Source organism: Limanda limanda, chromosome 11, assembly GCF_963576545.1.
Source record: "Limanda limanda chromosome 11, fLimLim1.1, whole genome shotgun sequence".
NCBI classification, from domain to species: Eukaryota; Metazoa; Chordata; class Actinopteri; order Pleuronectiformes; family Pleuronectidae; genus Limanda; species Limanda limanda.
In genome coordinates, this window is record NC_083646.1 from 27,287,573 (window position 1) to 27,306,262 (window position 18,690).

The 18,690-nt window shown below is 40.8% G+C and overlaps 1 protein-coding gene across 3 annotated transcripts in view; it reads left to right on the forward strand.

The window, feature by feature from the left end:
* The window catches only part of oxr1a (oxidation resistance 1a), a 71,079-nt gene that overhangs the window by 20,504 nt on the left and 31,885 nt on the right, over positions 1-18,690 (forward strand). For 2 of the 3 annotated variants that reach the window (XM_061081044.1, XM_061081045.1), the window contains exon 3: positions 17,849-17,956. The exons of the other annotated variant lie outside the window; for it this stretch is intronic. In XM_061081044.1, the coding sequence (XP_060937027.1) occupies positions 17,849-17,956 (108 nt within the window). The remainder of the gene's footprint in view (positions 1-17,848; positions 17,957-18,690) is intronic. 3 annotated transcript variants of the gene reach the window in all.

Genomic DNA, 18,690 nt, shown 5'->3' on the forward strand with positions numbered 1-18,690 from the left:
TTGGCAACAATGAGGAGTGGGATTGCTGTGGCTCAGCTCAGAATGTCTGCCGTGGAGAGTGGAGATGAAGGGAGTAAGGAGAGGTGGAAGGGAGGGAGGGAAGAAAAGGTCTATGGTATCTCTCTGACATTCCAGTCTCTCCTTCCAAACTCCTCTTTTCATTTCCCTTCTCTCTGACAGTTACCTTTCCATTGGCTCTGCCTGTCTGTTGCCTCTGGCTCCAGAAGCTACTGTAGGTTTCGCTGTGATTGTCTCCCTTCCCCCATCTCCAACACCTCAGGAACCCTGGCACTACCTCCACATCCACCACCTCCCCAACCTGTCAGTCATCCTAGACCTGCTGACTGACAAGGCCCTTGTTTACTTCTCCGGGGCTTGAACAACCTAAACTGTTACAAGAGGATATTTGTCAGAGCCAAAGCACTGTGTCATGGCCCTGATATGGGCAGAAGTGGCCCCAAAGAGTTCGCAAGATGGAATAAAATGCTATTTGTAAAGAAAAATAGGGATATATTTAGCATTTAGTTTGTGTGTGGGTGTGGGGGGGGAGATTTATGTCTCAATCACACAGCGTACCAATTCTGTCCTTGTTAGCCATCACTCTCAGTCCTTATTACCCCCTTTTAGATAGCTAAAAGTGTGATGGATGGATCAAGTACTGCCAATGATTTTGTCCTGTAGCCTGACATGCTGCAACATCACTAAGCGAGGAGGCTTTGGGCCAGCAGTAATATCTAAGGCAGTATGGCCAAGCTCCACCTAAACTCCGAGGGTCATGTGGCCAACACGGTCCCAGTGATTGAGAAGCAGCTTTATCTTAAATTCATCTGCTGGCTGGGGGGGCAGCGGGCAGCCAGTGATGTTTCCTTATTTCGCTCTCCAGCAGATAAGTTTATAATCTATTGCCTGGTGCCCACAGGAAAAAGGAGAGTTTCCTCTTGTGCTTCCTTATCAATAAAATCTCCCTCCGCCTTCCTCCTCCCCACCAGGGCCGGGTCTAGGCAGGGGCAAGAGGGGGCCTGGCCCCCTCAAATAAATGTTGTGCCCCCTCAAACTAAATCCCAATTTATAATAATAATAATATAATAAAGCACAATGCCCCCTCAAGATTTGTGGCTGCCCCCTCATACATGCCTGTCTAGACCCGGCCCTGCTCCCCACCCTCTCACCCCTCTACCTCACACATAGGCCTCTGTCTATTTGCCCTTTCTTTGCATTGAGAAGTAACCTTAGCAGCTACAACCCATCTGCCTAGACACTGATAACGCCGGTCCGTTCAGCCAAGTCCAGATTTTGGCTGACCTGCATCCAATTAAAAAAGTGTTTGAAGTCTCTGGGAACAACAGAGATAGATGAGAAGACAGAAAGACGCAGACGGAGAGAGGCAGCGAGCGGCACAGATGTGAGCCGTACAGTGGGTGGATTGGCTCAGTCCCACAGACTGGGTGAGAGGGCAGCCAGTCAAAGTCAAAGAAAAGTGAGATACACACATGTTTCTCCACATACAGCATTATCACAATGTGGACATAGATGCTTTAAGTGGTCTGCTAGTTACAGTTTTACTTGAATTCCAAAGACCTGCAGGGTTTCCTGACTTATAGATTGCTGTATTTATGTTTGTGGTAATACTTATATAGGTTTTGCTTTACTTTAAAATGCATCTGATTATATTGCACTGTCCAATTTAAAAGTAACTGCTCTTCAAAACATGGCTTTATTGATAATCAGGATCAACAGCACTCACATGTGGAGAGAAGTTAAGGTTTAGGCGGTTTATTCTTAGGTGAAACTAGAGATGTTCATATTTAGGCTTGTATTTGGTACCAAATCCTTATCCCAGACTTTCAATATTGGGCCCCTGCAAATACCAAATGTGATCAAAATATTATATTTATCTAAATGGTACGTTGTTACATAGCTATGCTAACAGTGTGTGGTTGAGTGTAGGCTGTAGCAGCTCTCAGAGAGCAAACAAGATTACTTTTTGTCTGCTATCAACATATTCATGAAATTAATGTTAATTAGCTACAGCTTATGACCTACCCTCAACTGTAAAATCAGTACTTCTCATCATTTACCTCAACTGTAGCACCCCTCTACAGTCACATTTATCCTGCTAAAGTACTATAATGAACTAAGATTTTAACACTTACATTTTGACTTGTGCAAGCATAAAAAATCTCTGACTGTTTTGTTTGAGTTGTGCACAGGCAAAGCATTGAATCAGCCCCTCCTTACCTGGATGTCGTTCTCCTTTCCCTTCTCTCTCAGAAACAAAAAAAAAAGAAATCAAAAAGTTGAACTGGTGATTGGCAGCAATTTGAGAAATCAAACTGCATCTGTGTGTTTTTAAGTTTTTCCTCATCCACGTCATGCAGGCAGAACTCTGGATTACATTGGTAGTATCCACTGTAGTTTCAAGTGACACATAGTACATTTCTCAGCAGGCAGTCAGACCTCGGCATGACCTGACCCTGCTCTGTGTACCTCAGTTTCTTGAGGTAGGTATTGTTTTTTTTCTAATCTCCCATTGCCAATGATAACATCTACATTGTGATGGACTGAATTATTATTAATAATAATAATACGTATAATTATAATAATAAACATAATTTTTACAGATGCTTTCATACAAGAAATGCAGTTCAAAGTGCTTTATATACAATATAGATGCTAAAATAAAAATTTAAAATGTAATTGACATAATCAATCAATCAAGTTTTATTTGTATAGCCCATATTCGCAAATCACAATTTGTCTCATAGGGCTTTAACATGGTGTGACATCCTCTGCCCTTAACTCTCAACAAGAGTAAGGAAAAACTACTTAAAACCCTTTTAACAGGTAAAAAGAACGTAGAATCCTCAGAGAGAGCCACATGTGAGGGATCCCTCTCCAGGACGGACAGAAGTGCAATAGATTTCAAGTGTAAAGGTGAACATCATCAGGATAAAGGTTTTAGCAAACGTTTCAGTAAACATTTTGAAGGATAACTGAAGGTCAATGAATTGGTGGATTATTGTCAGTAATGGTCAAGTACCTGAGGAGAAATACTATGTATCAAGCAGTCCTGCTGCAATCATAGTCTATGGTCAGCAGCCAGCAAGATCATGATCCACCATCAAGATCGGATGCCACTATAGTCCACAGTCATATAAGAGAATAGATATTAAGAAATATATTTAGATAAAAAAAATGCATGAAATCAGTCAAAGAAAGAAAGTGATAATAATTACAAAAGCGCAGGAGTGCAGGCAAGTGCAAGATCTAGTTAATGGCTGTAGTAAAAATAAATGTTTTAAGTTTTGCTTTTGATCTAGGTTCTTTGATATCTACTTGATATTCTACTTTGGTGAATTTTTGGCCTGAACCCTCGTACCCACACACTCAGTCTGTTGCTGCGCTCTCAGCAGACCTGGCACAGCAAAGCGCTCATCACATTTTGTATAGTGACACTAGAGAGCCCTTTTGAGGGGAAGTGCTGTCTGGATTCTAGTTTGTAGGCAGGGGAAGAGAGAATGGAATTGTCAACAGATATTAAACATTAATGTTGTGGTGGATCAGGGTATTTTTTATTTAGTCAGGCCATGTAGCTATAGAAAATAATAAAACTACAAAACATGTTTGAAATGATTACTGATGTTTCATGATATCTATGTCATGGCCAAGGCCACATATACTGTATACACCAACAGAATATATAAATATACACAAATATTGGTGTGCAATCTTCAGCAATGCTAGCACCATGTTGTCTGAATGAATTATTTCAAAAACTTTGGATGGGTTATGATCAAATTTAACAGAGTTGTTGTGTCCAGAGGATGAACCATAATGACTACGGAGACCATTGACATTTACTGTAGCACCAACAGTAGCTCAAAGTTGTTACCTATCCTGTGACACAACTTGACATCTACTGGATTAATTAACACACAGTCTCCAATTTAGGACTGGGCGATATGGCCTAAAACAAATATCGGCTATATTTTGATGCTATATCGCGATACACGATATATATCTTGATATTTTGAAATCTCCTCTAAATACCTGTACAAATGCAAAAATTCATAAAAGTCCACAGGAAGCATTTGAGCTATAGGACTTGAGCGTTTCCAACGCTCCCTGAATACACCTAGTTGAAAGATATCAGCGGACATTTAAGCTTAAAACACGGTGTAAAAGACCTTGTTTCCGGTCAAATATAAATGTCAGGCCTGCTGCTTCACATGAACGAGCCTCTGGTCTCACTGTGTAGCGGTTCCCCGGGGCCTGTGTGAGTGTGTGTGTGTGTGTGTGTGTGTGGGGGGGGGGGTTGTTATCGTTCATCATTTGTAAACTGATTTGTTCGGTTCAGCGTTCACAAAAAACATGAACAACACTGTCAATAACCGTCCCTGAACACTCGTAAACTCGATGGGGCTCTTCAATTTCTTTAGCTCTCTCCATACTCTCTGAATCTCCTCCCTCCTATCCTGATACACAAATACGCATGCGTGCAGGAGAGTTCTCTAGATGGGCGGGGATTGCGCAGTCTGCTGTGAGAGGGGCATGAGAAGAGAGAAGCGAAACTCAATGAGAATTTCATGCTGACAGCTTAAAATATTCTAGTGACAATTTATACTCGATGGTCGCGATATAGCCTTTTTATACATCTCACGAGGAACAAGCCGCAGACATTGAGTATATTTAATATTTCGCCCACCCCTTCTCTAAATCAAGTTTTGTTCTTAACAGTTTATGATATGTATAGACAGGTTTTGGACAGCAATACGTTCTACTAAGGTCTAATAGACAACTCCATCTCACTCTTAGATGAGGGGTTTTATAAAAGTTGTACTCCTCTGGACATAGTCTATAGTATGATCCAGATGTATCATGATTCCACCAGATGTGACAATGAAAAAGGTTAAGGTTGATAATGACAGAGCCATGGTCAGTCTGCTGGTGGAATGGATCTCTGCTGGGCTGAGAGGAAGCATTGTTGGCATTGGAGCACTTGCGGATGTTAGATGAGTCATACACCATGCACCAGGTGCAGTACGTGCATGTACGTGCACGGCACGCACACAAAAAAAAACCACACACAACTCCGCTCCGTCCTGACAATCAGTCACTCTGATTGCATTATTCACTGCTTGGTAGGAGAGGGGATCCCACTATTTTAGGGCTTTCACAGCTCTTGGTGATAGAGAAATGATGGGATTGGAGGGTTGTGTGGATGTTAAAAGTGATGGAGGAAGGAATAGAGAGAAACACATGAGGAAAGGAGGGAAACTTATGGATAGAAGAGAAGACGGGTACATAGCTTAACATGCCCGCAACTGACTCCCTTATCTCTTAGTCGAAGCATTCTTTTATAAACTTGCTTCACAGGTTGTAGTCTGGAATTCAAATGTGTAGCTAGGCAGATAAAACATTAGCTTATTTCATTTTGTATTTCAACTGTAAGCCGAACTATAAAATTAATTGGCGGTTATCTGGTAAATATGCATCTCAAGCAGCATCAGTCTCTTCATTTGCCAAAGATATTTCTTGAGGAATAAAAAGCCAAAGTGCATTGTTTTTATACCCCAAGAGCTAGCAAGGATTGTGTGGATATGGTGTTCAGATTCAATCAGTCTGTAGCTAATAATCTTGTGCTAACTTCCTGCACATGTGCATCATTGGAGAGGGGAATTACCTTTTTCACTCCCTTCTGTTTTTGTCCATGTCACCCTAATGAAAATGTCCTGCCTGCATGTGTGCTGTAATGCCAGTGACAAAAAATATCGCTATAAAGTGATTTGCAACACAACCAAATAATCGATAGAGCTTGAAATTGCGGCTGTATTTCATGCAAAAGGATCCTGAAACCAGGGAGGGCATCAAAGGGAAGAACATGACAAACCTAATGAAGATTTAAGAGTTTTACACTTAGTATATCTAAGTATACTTTATTTTTTTCATTGATGTTATGATAAATCTAAATATTTTAGTTAGCCCTATAAAAGCTGTATCGTCTACCGTCTGTTCTTAAAAAAACTCGACAAACGAAACAACTATAAACGTTTGCACTGTCAAGGCACTGGTATTGTTTTTAAGATTCTATTTAGAACCAGTATCTGTGGGAAAAACCAACTACAACATTTGCTTACTCTAGCCCAGCAGTTAAAACAGGACTGAAAGCCGTCGGCTGCCTCCATTTAAATGGTATCCTCAACGCTTCTGTCAGGCATTATTCATTATCACGAAATAATAGAAAACTACATAATGGACCCATTAGACCTCTCTCAGACAGTTCTTGCCGCATCGATATCCCTATCTTCAGCGTTTCTAAGTTCTCTTTGTGCTTTGCTTGTTCTTTGGTGCTTTGCTGTGTTTGTGTTAGAAAGAAGGAAGAAGGGCTGACGACGCCTGAAGCAGGGGTTGAGAACCTGGCCAAAGGAGGAATGAGAGCTTTAAAGTCAGACAGCAGACAAGTCTAAATTTAGGCCCGCAAATGATCAGCAAGGATGTAGTTGCACACAATACCATTAGTTTAGTAACGGCAAAGTCACCATGGCAACTGTCTTGCTAAAGCTGGGCCTCGTCCTTCATTAGAAAATGAGGAGCGATAGCGGTTCTGATAGGGTATTATGGATGATTAAACCCAACACTGGAGTTTTACTTCCCGTTTGATGACGACAGAGTTGGATCATTATGTTGATTATGGTTTCTCTTCCTATCTTTTCCAGTCATTCAATTTATTCAACCGCTTTTTCATATTTTGAACAGAACAGTTTCTACACATAACTACGCATCAGCCAATGAACTGTGAATGGATACACATATCTGCTTAATAATCTAACCAGGAAGCCATGTTTTGAGATTTCATCTTATTTCCTTGGTTGATCTTTTGATGTAGTCCTCATAGATTTGTTCTCACGTTCCACAGTTAATGTTCCTACCAAGATGTCAGCATCTTTAATGGAGCTATTAGTCTTTAGCCTTCCAGCTGACTGCCCTTGTTGGTTCTCTAAACGTCCTCTCCCGTTTAACAAGGTGACCATTAGCAAGATGTCAGTCATTCTCAAGATGGTTGCCACGGCCCTCATCTACCCTTCTCCTTGAAAGGAAGCACCCTTATAGGAATAAACTTAATTATTCATCCCTATTTCTGGATGAATAATGGGTATTATTGATCTGGGGGATAAGACGATGGGGTCCAGCTGTCATTAGTGGCTATAATCCTGATTGCGATTACCATGTCTCTGTCTTTCTCTCCACCCCTTGTGCTGCTGTGAATGTGTCAATAACATGTCTTTATCAGTCGGTAGCATTTGCATGTCCCCTGTCTTCTGCCACTTAATCGAGTTAGGGATAGCTCCTCTTACAGTACGATCAATGGCTACATCTGAGGTTTGCAGGAGTCATTTTAGCAGTGCCTTGATGCTTCTCTGACATAAGGAGCTTGTTTTGCTGCTAATTTCCCAAACTTAGATAAGGTGATCAGTTTAGCTTAAAGAATAAACTTGAACCATTCACGTTATCGCACAACATTTGGGGCCAGGGTTGGCCCCAAAACCTGGCTTTGTCAATGTTTACCTCATTATGTATTACGTCATTGAACACCAGATATTTTTACCCATATTGATTGGCTGAGCTCCTGACACAAAAGCTTCCGGAGTAGCTATTGGATAGGGAGCAAACCACTGTCATATGTGAGTTAAAGCTTGAATAAATATTTGTAAAACAAAAAAATAGAAAGTTCTACAATATATATTGATTATAAGAGAATACTCAACTTAAAAAAAAAAAAAAGATAACAATGTTTGAGCAGCTGTATTGTCCTGGAAACCTGTCCTTTAAGTTGGCTTTGTGCTGAGCAACAGAGGAGCAATAAAGCTAAAAATAAGTCGGTCATGGATGAGATGGTAGCAAATAGCACCTTGGGAGAATCGATGCTCTGTGCTGAAGCTGCCTGGATGAAAGGCTCAGACACTGTAGAAACCCTACTGATTAAGAACTCTGCATCTTCCCCATCAAACTTGTTTTGTCCTTTGAGACTTTTGGTCTTAAAATGCTAGCCATGTACATAATACAAGGACATAATGACACACATGCTGAACAGGAGGTTGTAAATACTTGGAATGGATGGAAAGATTGATGATCAGTTTTGACACACCAAAGTCATTTCTAATGTCTGATGTATAATATGACGTTATCTGGCTCTTTATTTATCAGGCTGACATGCTGCTGTTGTCTGAATGAACAGTGCAAATCCCTCTACTGAGCAAATGAGATGACAACTGCCATAAGAGGGAATATTGTAGATACACAACTTCCTTAGCAGTGGGTTTGTGCTTCTACTTCACCACGTTAGGACACCGCAGTGGAAGATAACAAGGTTTATTATGTTTTTTGCTACACTATCCTGATTTAGGACTATATTCACTTGATCTGACTATAGCTAAAGTCCAAATAAACAGCATCTGGTTACTCAGCGCTTCAAAATTGTATGTTATCCGAGTTGTTTACCTTGCATACATGCAGTCATGTGTTTAAAATCTCAACATGTCAGATAATCTCTCACATCTTTATCAACAGTCACCTTAGCATTTAGTTGCATTGTTGGGTTTGGATTTGGAGCTGGAGTATTGATATTATACTGATACCAAAATGATGGTGCAGCAAAAACCTTAAGCACCGGGAAAATCGATTGAATAATAGTCAACAGCAGATGGAAGAGAGGGATCATTTCAAAGAGCATTGGCAACAATTTTTATTTGGTGAAACTCTGAGCTCCTCACAGCATTGTCAAGGTTCCCACTTGACAATGCAAAACAGTTGACCCATTAACAGCCATGGAAAAGCGTTGCGGCCTAGTTTGACTTTTAAGAGACTTTAATCAGGCATAATGATGCCAGCCCAGTGGAGCCGCCTGGGTCCTATGTGTTGCTATCATATACTGTGTAGCCGGGTTGCTAGGTAGAGAGAAGCACGCAGCCGGAGACACACGGATGAAGGCGAACTATGCGTTATCAAAAGTTAGGAAAGTTGAAGTTGAAAACTGAGTCTTCCGAGGAGAGTGGACAGAAAAGTATGTGTTTGTTCCTCCTGCAGTGAGCTGAACAAGACCGGTGTGTCTCATTTGCTCTGAGCTTAATGCGGTTGTCAAAAGCAGCAATTTAAAATGCCATTATGAAACCAAACACAGACACTTTGAAGACTCCTACCCGCAGCAGTCCAAGGTAAGGACGCGGAAAATAAACAAGCTCAAAGCCCAGTATGAATGATTTATGCGGGTCCTCTCTCATTCTGCACAACAGCGGACATACGAGTGTTCGCTGAGAAAATAGCGGATTTTGGGACAACGTAAAAAGCCCTTTATAGATGGGAGCATCGTTAAAGAGTGCATGAATGCCGTGTCCGAAACACTTCTGGATGGAAAAGAAAGACGTGAACTGACTGCTATTAAAGTGCACCTTGCATAGCTTAGCAGTTGATGAATCAACTGATATTAGTGACAATGCTCAGCTTTTGGTATCGGTCAGATTTTACCACGCATAGAGGAAAGATTTCTGTGAGGAAATTTTAGGCATCACAGCACTTACAACACATACCAGAGGGGAAGACATAGCTTAAAAAGAAATTTTAAAACAAAGAGGTATCAGTATGAAAGATGTTGTGTCCATCACCACCAATGGAGCTCCCTCCATGATGAGTTCCCTCCAGTCCTCTCCTCATATCACTGCCTTATCCATCAGTCTGTTCTGTGCTCTACTCTTTCAGAAGAGTATGCAGAGGTTATGAATACTGTGATGAAACGTATCAACATTCTCAGGGCATCGTCATCACATAAACATCGCCTCCTACGAGAATTCCTGACGAAGGTTGATACAAATTCAAATGACCTCCTGCTGCACTGCAATGTTAGATTGTTGAGCAAAGGCAGAGTTCTGCCACGCGTTTGGGCCATTAGAAATGAAATAAAAATGTTCCTTGAAAAACAGAAGAATCATAAGGCCAGACAGTTTGCTCAGTTTTTCGAAGATGAGAGAAAACTGTATTGTATAGCCTTCTTAGTTGACCTCACACCTAAATTACCTCAACTTAAAACTGCAGGGCAAGAACCACTCTGTGTGCGATTTGGTAGCAGCTGTCCAGTCTATCCAGCGAAAGTTGGAGATTCTTAAAGTGGATCTCCAAGAGAACTTATTCATTTTCCAGCAATGAAGCAAATTCAGGGTGAGAGAAATATTTCTTCTCATGTTGAGTTCATAAAAAAACTGATTGGAAACTTCAGTGATTGTTTTGATGACTTCAGCCTGGGAGAACAGGTCCTCCTTCTCATTCAGAATCCTTTTCTGGTCAAAAATGTGAACTTGTTTTCACAGGAGGCTAAAATGACCCTCAAGTGGGTAGATATGTCATCACTTCAGGTGGAAATTGTTGATCTGCAAGCAAATTTACTACTGAAAGAGCAGTGTGGAGTTAGTCACTGCGGTTACATGTGTCCGATTGAAACCCGATTTCTGGCGTTGTCGGGTTTCAATCGAAGATCCATTTCATGTAACTCCACAAATCTAGATTTCTTGTGTCCGACTGAAGTCGGATAACCACCCCCAGATAAGTACATCGGATTTGGCTGTATATCGGACAACGCGCGCATGTAACTCTGGAAGCTAGACAACAACTGGAGATGACGTCTTTGCGCATGCTTGAGATCCTGTCCCCCTTCCTCCCTCCCTGGCCGTGACCCGGAAATGCGCTGTTCGCATTCGCAGTACTCCTAGAGTAAACATGCACAACATCATGTAGAGGGACGTAGCTTCACCTTGCTCTCCGTTCGTCATCTTTCTCGCATGCTGAGTTGAAGGATGTTGTTGTTTTTTGTTGGTAGTGGTGACGAGGTCAAGCGGAAATGGCTGTATCACCACTAGCTGTAATGAAAACAGCGCCACCTATCGTAGCGGGGTATGAAATGCTTTCGGACAAGAGTCGGATTTCTCAGTGCCATGTACCCTGAGATAGACCAGTTAACCCCCCATGAATAGAGAGCCGAAATCGGGTTTATGCCATCATGTAAACGTAGTGAGTGACGCTGCCAGCTCCAGGCTACAGACTCTACCTGAGAAAGTTTTCCCTGTTCTCACTTATGTGGCAGGACACACCTTGAAGAAGTTTGGCTTCACATACAGTTGTGAATCAGCATTCTCAACACTTAACATTATTAAGACCAAATACAGTTCAAGAATGACTAATGAACATTTACATGCCTGTTGGAGAATGGCACTGACCCCAATCCTCCCAAGGTTCAAAATACTAGCAGAGAAAGCTAAAGCCAATGTCTCTCACTGAATTAGAGCAGTAGGCCTACAGACAAAAGGCTACATGTGAAGTTTTGCGTCACTCTTTAAGTGGTTGTTAAGCTCAGTTCCACCTAAAGCACTTTATATGTATGTCTTTGAGGATGTTACATCTTTATGGTTAAAAGGAATGTAGGTCTATGCAAATTCCACGACAAAATTTTTATTGCACTTTTTTCATGTTGATCCAGCATAGGCATTGTATTTTTGCCAGTTTGTGTTTGATTTTGTATGCTTACAAAAGCAACCTTGTGCTTTAAAAATGTTTATTAAACTGAGTCAGAGCCCATATTTGTACATCTCTAATCATCCGGACCCCAGAAGGAGAGGAGGGTTGACGTCTGGACATTTTGCAATTTTAGTTGAGGACCCCTGCTCTAGACTGTTAATCAGATTTCCAACAAAACTGATAACTTTGCCATCTTTGCCCGTTACCTTCAGGACTCATGATAACATTCAGATTGTAGCATGAGGACAGCAGTATTTTGAATAGGCTGCCCTGGGTAATGTTATGTAAATCATGTGAACAATGGCCCAAGTCATGTCACATGGCAGCACATGCAGGTCTGATGACATCACAATTTGAGTGACCGAAACTCTATACCATTATGCTACTTAGATTATCCTTGGAATTGCATATTAGTCACTGGCTGCTGACTGTGGGAGCATTTATTAGGTTTAGAAATCTGTGTCTGCCAAACTTTGTTTAGTTAAGTTGTAAATGTGTATTGGGCCTTGTGTGATTGGTCAATAATGAATGGGAACCCAGGGTCAATATTGTTTGGGAAACTTTATGTTAGTCAAACACAGGCCAAATACAATGTAGCATTGTGTAGTTAATGCAATGTTTCATAAAGTAAAATAAACCCTAACATGATAATAGTATGATGATGAAATGATTACATTTAGCCTAGTGTTTGAACATGTACTTGCATGTCCCCTACCCCTTCAGAGCAAGCCAAAGTAAACATTCCCCCACCCAACATTCCCCACAGTTTGTGAACCTCTGTATAAGCCCAGTTAAAAACCCACCTTAATATAACCAGTAAAGGGGCTAGACTATGGTGTGAAAAACTGATAAGAGTCGATGGCAGTTAATAATACCTGTAAACTCTACTCTTAATCGTAGGCTCTTGTCTGTGGTAGTAATGTTCTAAATATTTAGGTGTCTGTGTTCAGGTTGCAATAGTATACAGTATATAATGTATAGTAGGGTTTCAGGATATAAATAAATAATAATTATAAGCTTTACATAGCACTTGCCAAGGTTAGAGCACCAAGGGCAAGAAGACAAAGAAACTAAATAAATAGCAATGCTTGTGGGCTTTAAATAAATATTTAAACAGAGCATTATATCAGGGCAATATATAAAAAAAAAACACATGAGTAGATTGTAGTAAAAATAGTGACATGAAAACATCAGTTAAGGCCAGTATGGTGAAACCTCCAATCACTTGAGTGGGTAAAAGGTAATGAAGACACTGCAACTATATATTAGATGATTTTAAAAATAGTTATAGCCTTAGACTGCACATAAACATGTGGTGTATGGTTTGATCCTTGTCTGTAGGAGAAGTTAGATCAACACTGATAATGGAAACTACAAGAGCTCTGGAAAAGCCATTCACCCATCCACCCATCAATTCTCTAGAGAGAGACAAACACTCACGTTCACATCTACAGTCAAATTAACCTAATCTCTGAAGTCCCAGGAGAAAACCCACACAGATACAGGGAGAACATCCACACTCCACACACAGAAATACCCCGGCTATCCACTGCACCACTTTGCCACCTGACCTGAAAAATCTCTAGGAAAGCGGTTGTCCTGACTGCAGAATGGTTCTTGTTGCTTAAGAAATATGATGCCACATTTCTAAACCTTTCAAGTTTGAGTTCCTGAGGTTTGTCTGTGTACTAACTGCCTTTGCTGTGCAACCGCCGTTTAACTTTATCTCAACTTGGGTCGAATTATTGAATTAAATGTAGGTTGATGAACAAGCACTGAGAATCTAAGGGTATCAAATAGCATTCTGAAATATAAAGGATGCCTTATAATTTGATTTGCTTCTAGAAAATGATCGAGTTAACATTTAATCAAGCCAGACAATTGAATCAGCTCAACAAGCTGCTGTTATTGTGTATCTCCACTTTGACCCTTCAAGGAGACGTGTCTGTGAACCAGGTAAAAATAGATTTCTGGATTTACAGTTCAGGAATCATGTTTTTGTTTTGTCCATTCAAATTCGGTACATTTGGTGGTCAAAACTTCACACAAATGTCTTGTCTTGTCTTATAGTCCTTGCAGTCAGATCTTAAAGTCTTGCTACTTTATAAAAGTCTAATTAATTAAATGTCATAACTCAGTAGCAGAAGGGGGGATTGTCACCATATTTCACATTTGTTTGGATCTTTGTTGTCAACCTTGAAACTCTGGTGGTTGCAGTTTATAGATCTTCTGTGCTTCTGGGAGGAATCCACATAATTGAATATGTAGCTTATTTGCAGCAACATTCACATTTGAAGCATCCTCAACTACAACTTTGTGTCCAGCTTTATTGTCCGAGTAGATTTACCCAGATTTTGAATTGTGTTTTGTTTCTCCCAATGAATAAACTACAATAGGCAGTTGCAGCAGAACAAGAATGTGAGAGTGTGAAACAGTATTTCCAATTAGTATACATACTATCATATAATGTCAGTGGTTAATAATAAGCAAAGAAAATCTAACAAATCACCTTTGGTTCTTACTACACTTTAACCCAACAACATCTACAACCACTTACTAGCCAAGAGTATCCCAGAAACACTCCACCAACCCTGTTCTTCTCTGCAGTGCTCACCTGCTCACTGCAAGTCAAACTAGTGTATTCTATAAACCTCACTCAGCCCAGCACGGCCTCCACATCCAATCCATACTGCACAATGCATTCCTTCTCTGCCTTGTTCATTGTGGGCCAAACAAAGTGCCGCACATTGCTGAGTCAGGGAGACTGTTTACCATCAGCGTGACCAACCTCAGCTCTGATTAGTTTGTTCCCCCAGAGGGTATGGAGTCCAACCCCAGTGTAGCCTACAATGTAGGGCCCTGGGTTATAGAATTTAGCATCCGCCAAATCCAGCCTTTGTCCAACCTTTTAATGTCTAGTCTTAATAGACCAACCTACATCATTAAAGAGACAGGAATGAATGTGCAAAATAGCCCAACATGACAGGACTGTTGATCTGCAAGAAAGACTGCAATTATTTTGTCAGCTGCTTTTGAAGATCAGGAAATCCTTACAAATGGGGATCACAGACAAAGTTTAATTTCCAAAATTAAAACTACTTTCTTATTAGACTTCAAACATACTCCTTTCCTCACTTGTGAGATTAGCAGTGGCGGATGGTGCTCCAAGCAAGTGCCCAGCTTTACAAGACATCTCAGCTCCAAGAGCTAATGAGCTGTGCTCTGGAGCCAAAACAAGTGACACAGCAGTGTTACTGTCACTGCACTTACATGCCGATTAGTCTTTTTACCAGCTGTTTCTGCTGGATCTCTGCCATCATAGCCAGCCTCTTACCATGTCACTTTATTTTTAGTACACTGTGCTCAATATAGTGGGTTCTTGTAATTGTTATTTCTCTCTCTTTGGTCTAAATCTAAAAAAACAGAATATTGAATAATCTACAATTACTCTATTATAGAGTTAAGAAGTATGGACAAACAATATGCAGGTGGTGTTGTAAAACGAGTCCATAGCCACCATGTCCCAGGGCTTCCTTCAGGGATTTGGTGAGGTTAAATGCACCAGTGCCTCATATTAAGCCTTGTTTTTCCCTTGACTGACATGAAACATGTTTTATTTACACTGACTTCTTAAAGCCTTTCAGTCTGTGGTGCTAGTGAACTTCACATGATTAAACGTGTTTAATAGATAGATTTCAAGCCCATCTCATTCCCTTATGTGGGAACATTTTACCACAAATCATACATTCCTCTTGCACACAGCCCTGGCCAAATGACACACTTAGAGTATTTGCTCTAATTGACAAGATTTACTCGCCTGTCTGAGCTACAGATTCTGGGGATGATCCCACAAGGCTCTGCTGGTCTGTTGCTAAATCCAATACACTTCATATCTTACAAATATTTTAAATAGGAATTCCCCCTTTCTGTTTTTGGTTTTGCTATTCGGTTTTGTCTAATGAAATGTTGTGAAATATCAAAATTGTTCACTTTCCGTTGCTAGCTGGAGGCAAAATAGTCTTTTTTGCCATTTTTGAGTAATGAGGATATGAGCATTTCACAGCTAAATGTATTTGTGAAAATATTCACACAGCTTCTGTGTTTTCTCCAGCTTCACACATGATCCAGATCATGTCACTAGTATCTGCCTCAGCCACAAGTTACTCATATTCCAGCTCGTCTGTGTTAGTTCCCTCTATTCAACTACCTGTCTGTGACCCTGCATGCGTGTGTGTGTATGTCTACGCTGTATGTGTGTGTCTCACTTCGTCTGTCTGTTCTCCTAGAAACAATCTGTCATGTTCAGAATTTAGACACACACACACATGCTTGCACACGCGCACACACACACACACACACACACACACACACACACACACACACAGGCAGTCCCATGACTGCTGCACTAACACACAGTACCATTATCCTGTCCTAATTATACACAGCTCAGAGTCAGTCCTGCCTGTCTGGTTCTCAGGGGTTCTCTCCACTGAGCTAATTTTTTCCCACATTTACAATGTTTCTCACACACGCAGGCACCTTTCTGACATGGTTATCATTCTTATTTGGAAGGTAGATCTCCCACTAGGCATGTTAAATGCTTAACTAGTTCAGACACATGGAGCACATCTCTGTTGTATAGACTGTAACTGGTGGAGACAAGCAGAAGCACCTGTGTCACACTGCAGAGGGCTGCAGCTGAGCACAGGGTGTAGCCACAAGAGCAGGGAACCTGCATGAAAGCTCTGCTAACATGATAGCACTGCTTGTTTGTACCTTTAGTTCAGGACTAGGAGCTTTCAGAGTGAATTAAATGACTCTGTTATTAACAAAAAGTAACCAACTACAATTTAGGCTATTAGGTGCTTAAGGTGTTGATTAAGCTTGATCCAGCTCTGCACATGTGAGGCTTTTTGCCTTGTTCTGTTTTGTATCATCGTAATCCGAATATCTGTGGGTTCAGAACTGTCAAATAAATTACAGAATACTGAAAGACTGAGGCTGAACTCCTTGCACTCTACTGCAGTGCACTGTTATGCCAGTGTAGCCGCATGTATGAGTATGTGAGCATCCTCTAAGGTTTGCAAGATGAGAATGTTGTCATGAGGCTCACATCCCTGTACCCATCAATTTGTTGTGTCTGTTTGGACACAGGTAACAACTGTGCATGCTCTCCACTAGCAAAAAGCAAAACAAAAGTAGAAGCCAGATTGGAAGAGAAGCTGTATGCTGAGATTTTTACGCCCTCATCTACAATTTATCTTTAAAGGAAAACAAAGACAATAGCCGACAACAATGTTAGATGTTCTTTCGATTTACATAGTGTTTGGAACACGTCCTCTAAGAGGAGCCCAAGCGGAGTATAATACAAATAACAAGATACATTTGTGGAGTCTACAGCTGTTTTGTCTGCAAAGGGGAATAACAGAGGTCTTAGTTATTACTAGGTGTGTTACCATTCTGAAACCACAGACTGAACATGTAATTTACAATCTCATGTTGCGATACCAAACAGAGGTTAGATCACTATAATGTCATAAGATCCAGGACCAGTTTCTGAACAATGCATCTGGCAGTGTCTTGCCTCTTAGCCTTGGAAGTACCGTTTGGTTACTACAATAGATTGTAAGCTGCTTATATATTGTAGATAAACAGACTGTTAGATCTATTCCTGATACCTTTCCTCAGGTGTTTTTGGTTTTGGAAAGACTGATGGAAGACAAGACACTCCCTCTAATACAAAGTCTAATTTGAATACAGCACATTGTACATCACTGCGGTATGTAGAGAAATCTAAAGCTTATCAGGTCTGCTGCTGCTCAGTGCAGAGAGGGAGCGATTTAGCAAATGGTCACTTGGAATGTGGGGAAATTATCTGGGTCTTTTATATGATTTTGTGAAAGATCAACAACTAACAAAAATTATAATTTGCAATCATTCCTATGGCCCAAGACATTGTTCACATCCGAGTCTTCCTTATTTTAAATCGAAATTAGACATGTTTCTACATGACTAGTTCTCTGGATGACACAAGACTGAGAATCTATTTCCAGTCAACAGCTGAAACCTTCAATTTGCTTAACATCCCAAATCCAACATGCAAAAAAACAAGCCTCATTGAAACCTTTCAAGTGATAATTGCACAGCTCAGTTTACAGATTGTCCTTTCTCCGACTCTCATCTTATCTGTGTCACTTCTTCACGTCTTCCCTTTGCAGCTTGAAAGAAGTCCCATGAACTGAAACAGGATGTGAGATTTCTGTGTCCTCTCTCTTCTTTTGTGGTCCAGGTGGAATCGCGGGACACGCTGAACAGCATTTCGCTCAAGTTCGACACCACACCCAATGAGCTGGTTCAGCTGAACAAGCTTTTCTCAAGAGCAGTGGTGCCTGGCCAGGTGTGAGCCGCCGTGCACGCCTTCACTAATAGATTCAGCTTCATCACTTCATCACTGACCTACCTCATTAACAACTTCAACCCACTAACTGCTCAATAGACACCTTTCATTCTTACTGGTTTACCTTGATCCCACAATTACAAATTTTCAAAGTGTCAGAATGTATGATTTTTATTTTAAATAGAAGGTTTTTAGGGAAAATGACAAGCTGAATGTGTGTGTCCTCTCTCAAACTCGCTGACGCACTTGCCACATCCCTACAATTTCTATCTCTTCTTGATTACCTGCTATTTACAGTGTTGCTTGTCCCATTAGAACTACCTATTTTGTTTCTAAAAAGGTATAGTAATATGTGCAATACTTAAATCCTTCCAAAGATGCTTTATTTCCAACACAATGACACAAGCTACCCAACTTAAGAACGCTTAACACCTCAGCCATCTTCCCTTGCTCCAGCTCTGCGACATATGTCTTATTTCTTCAGCAATACACCCAAATCCTAAATCAGTTTTTTTTAAATGGGAGAAAGTAGCAAACATCCAAAATGATATGTTGTCACTCTATTTCCTGGCATTGAAATAAAATCCAGATGAATATGAGAAGAACCACATGCGCCAAACCAAGTTCCAAGACTTAGATGAGAAGATCTTCACCACTCATGTCTGCACAATGCATATGAAAGTAGAATGGCCCTCAGTAAAGCACATATCCCCTCCCAACAGTTCAATCAAGCT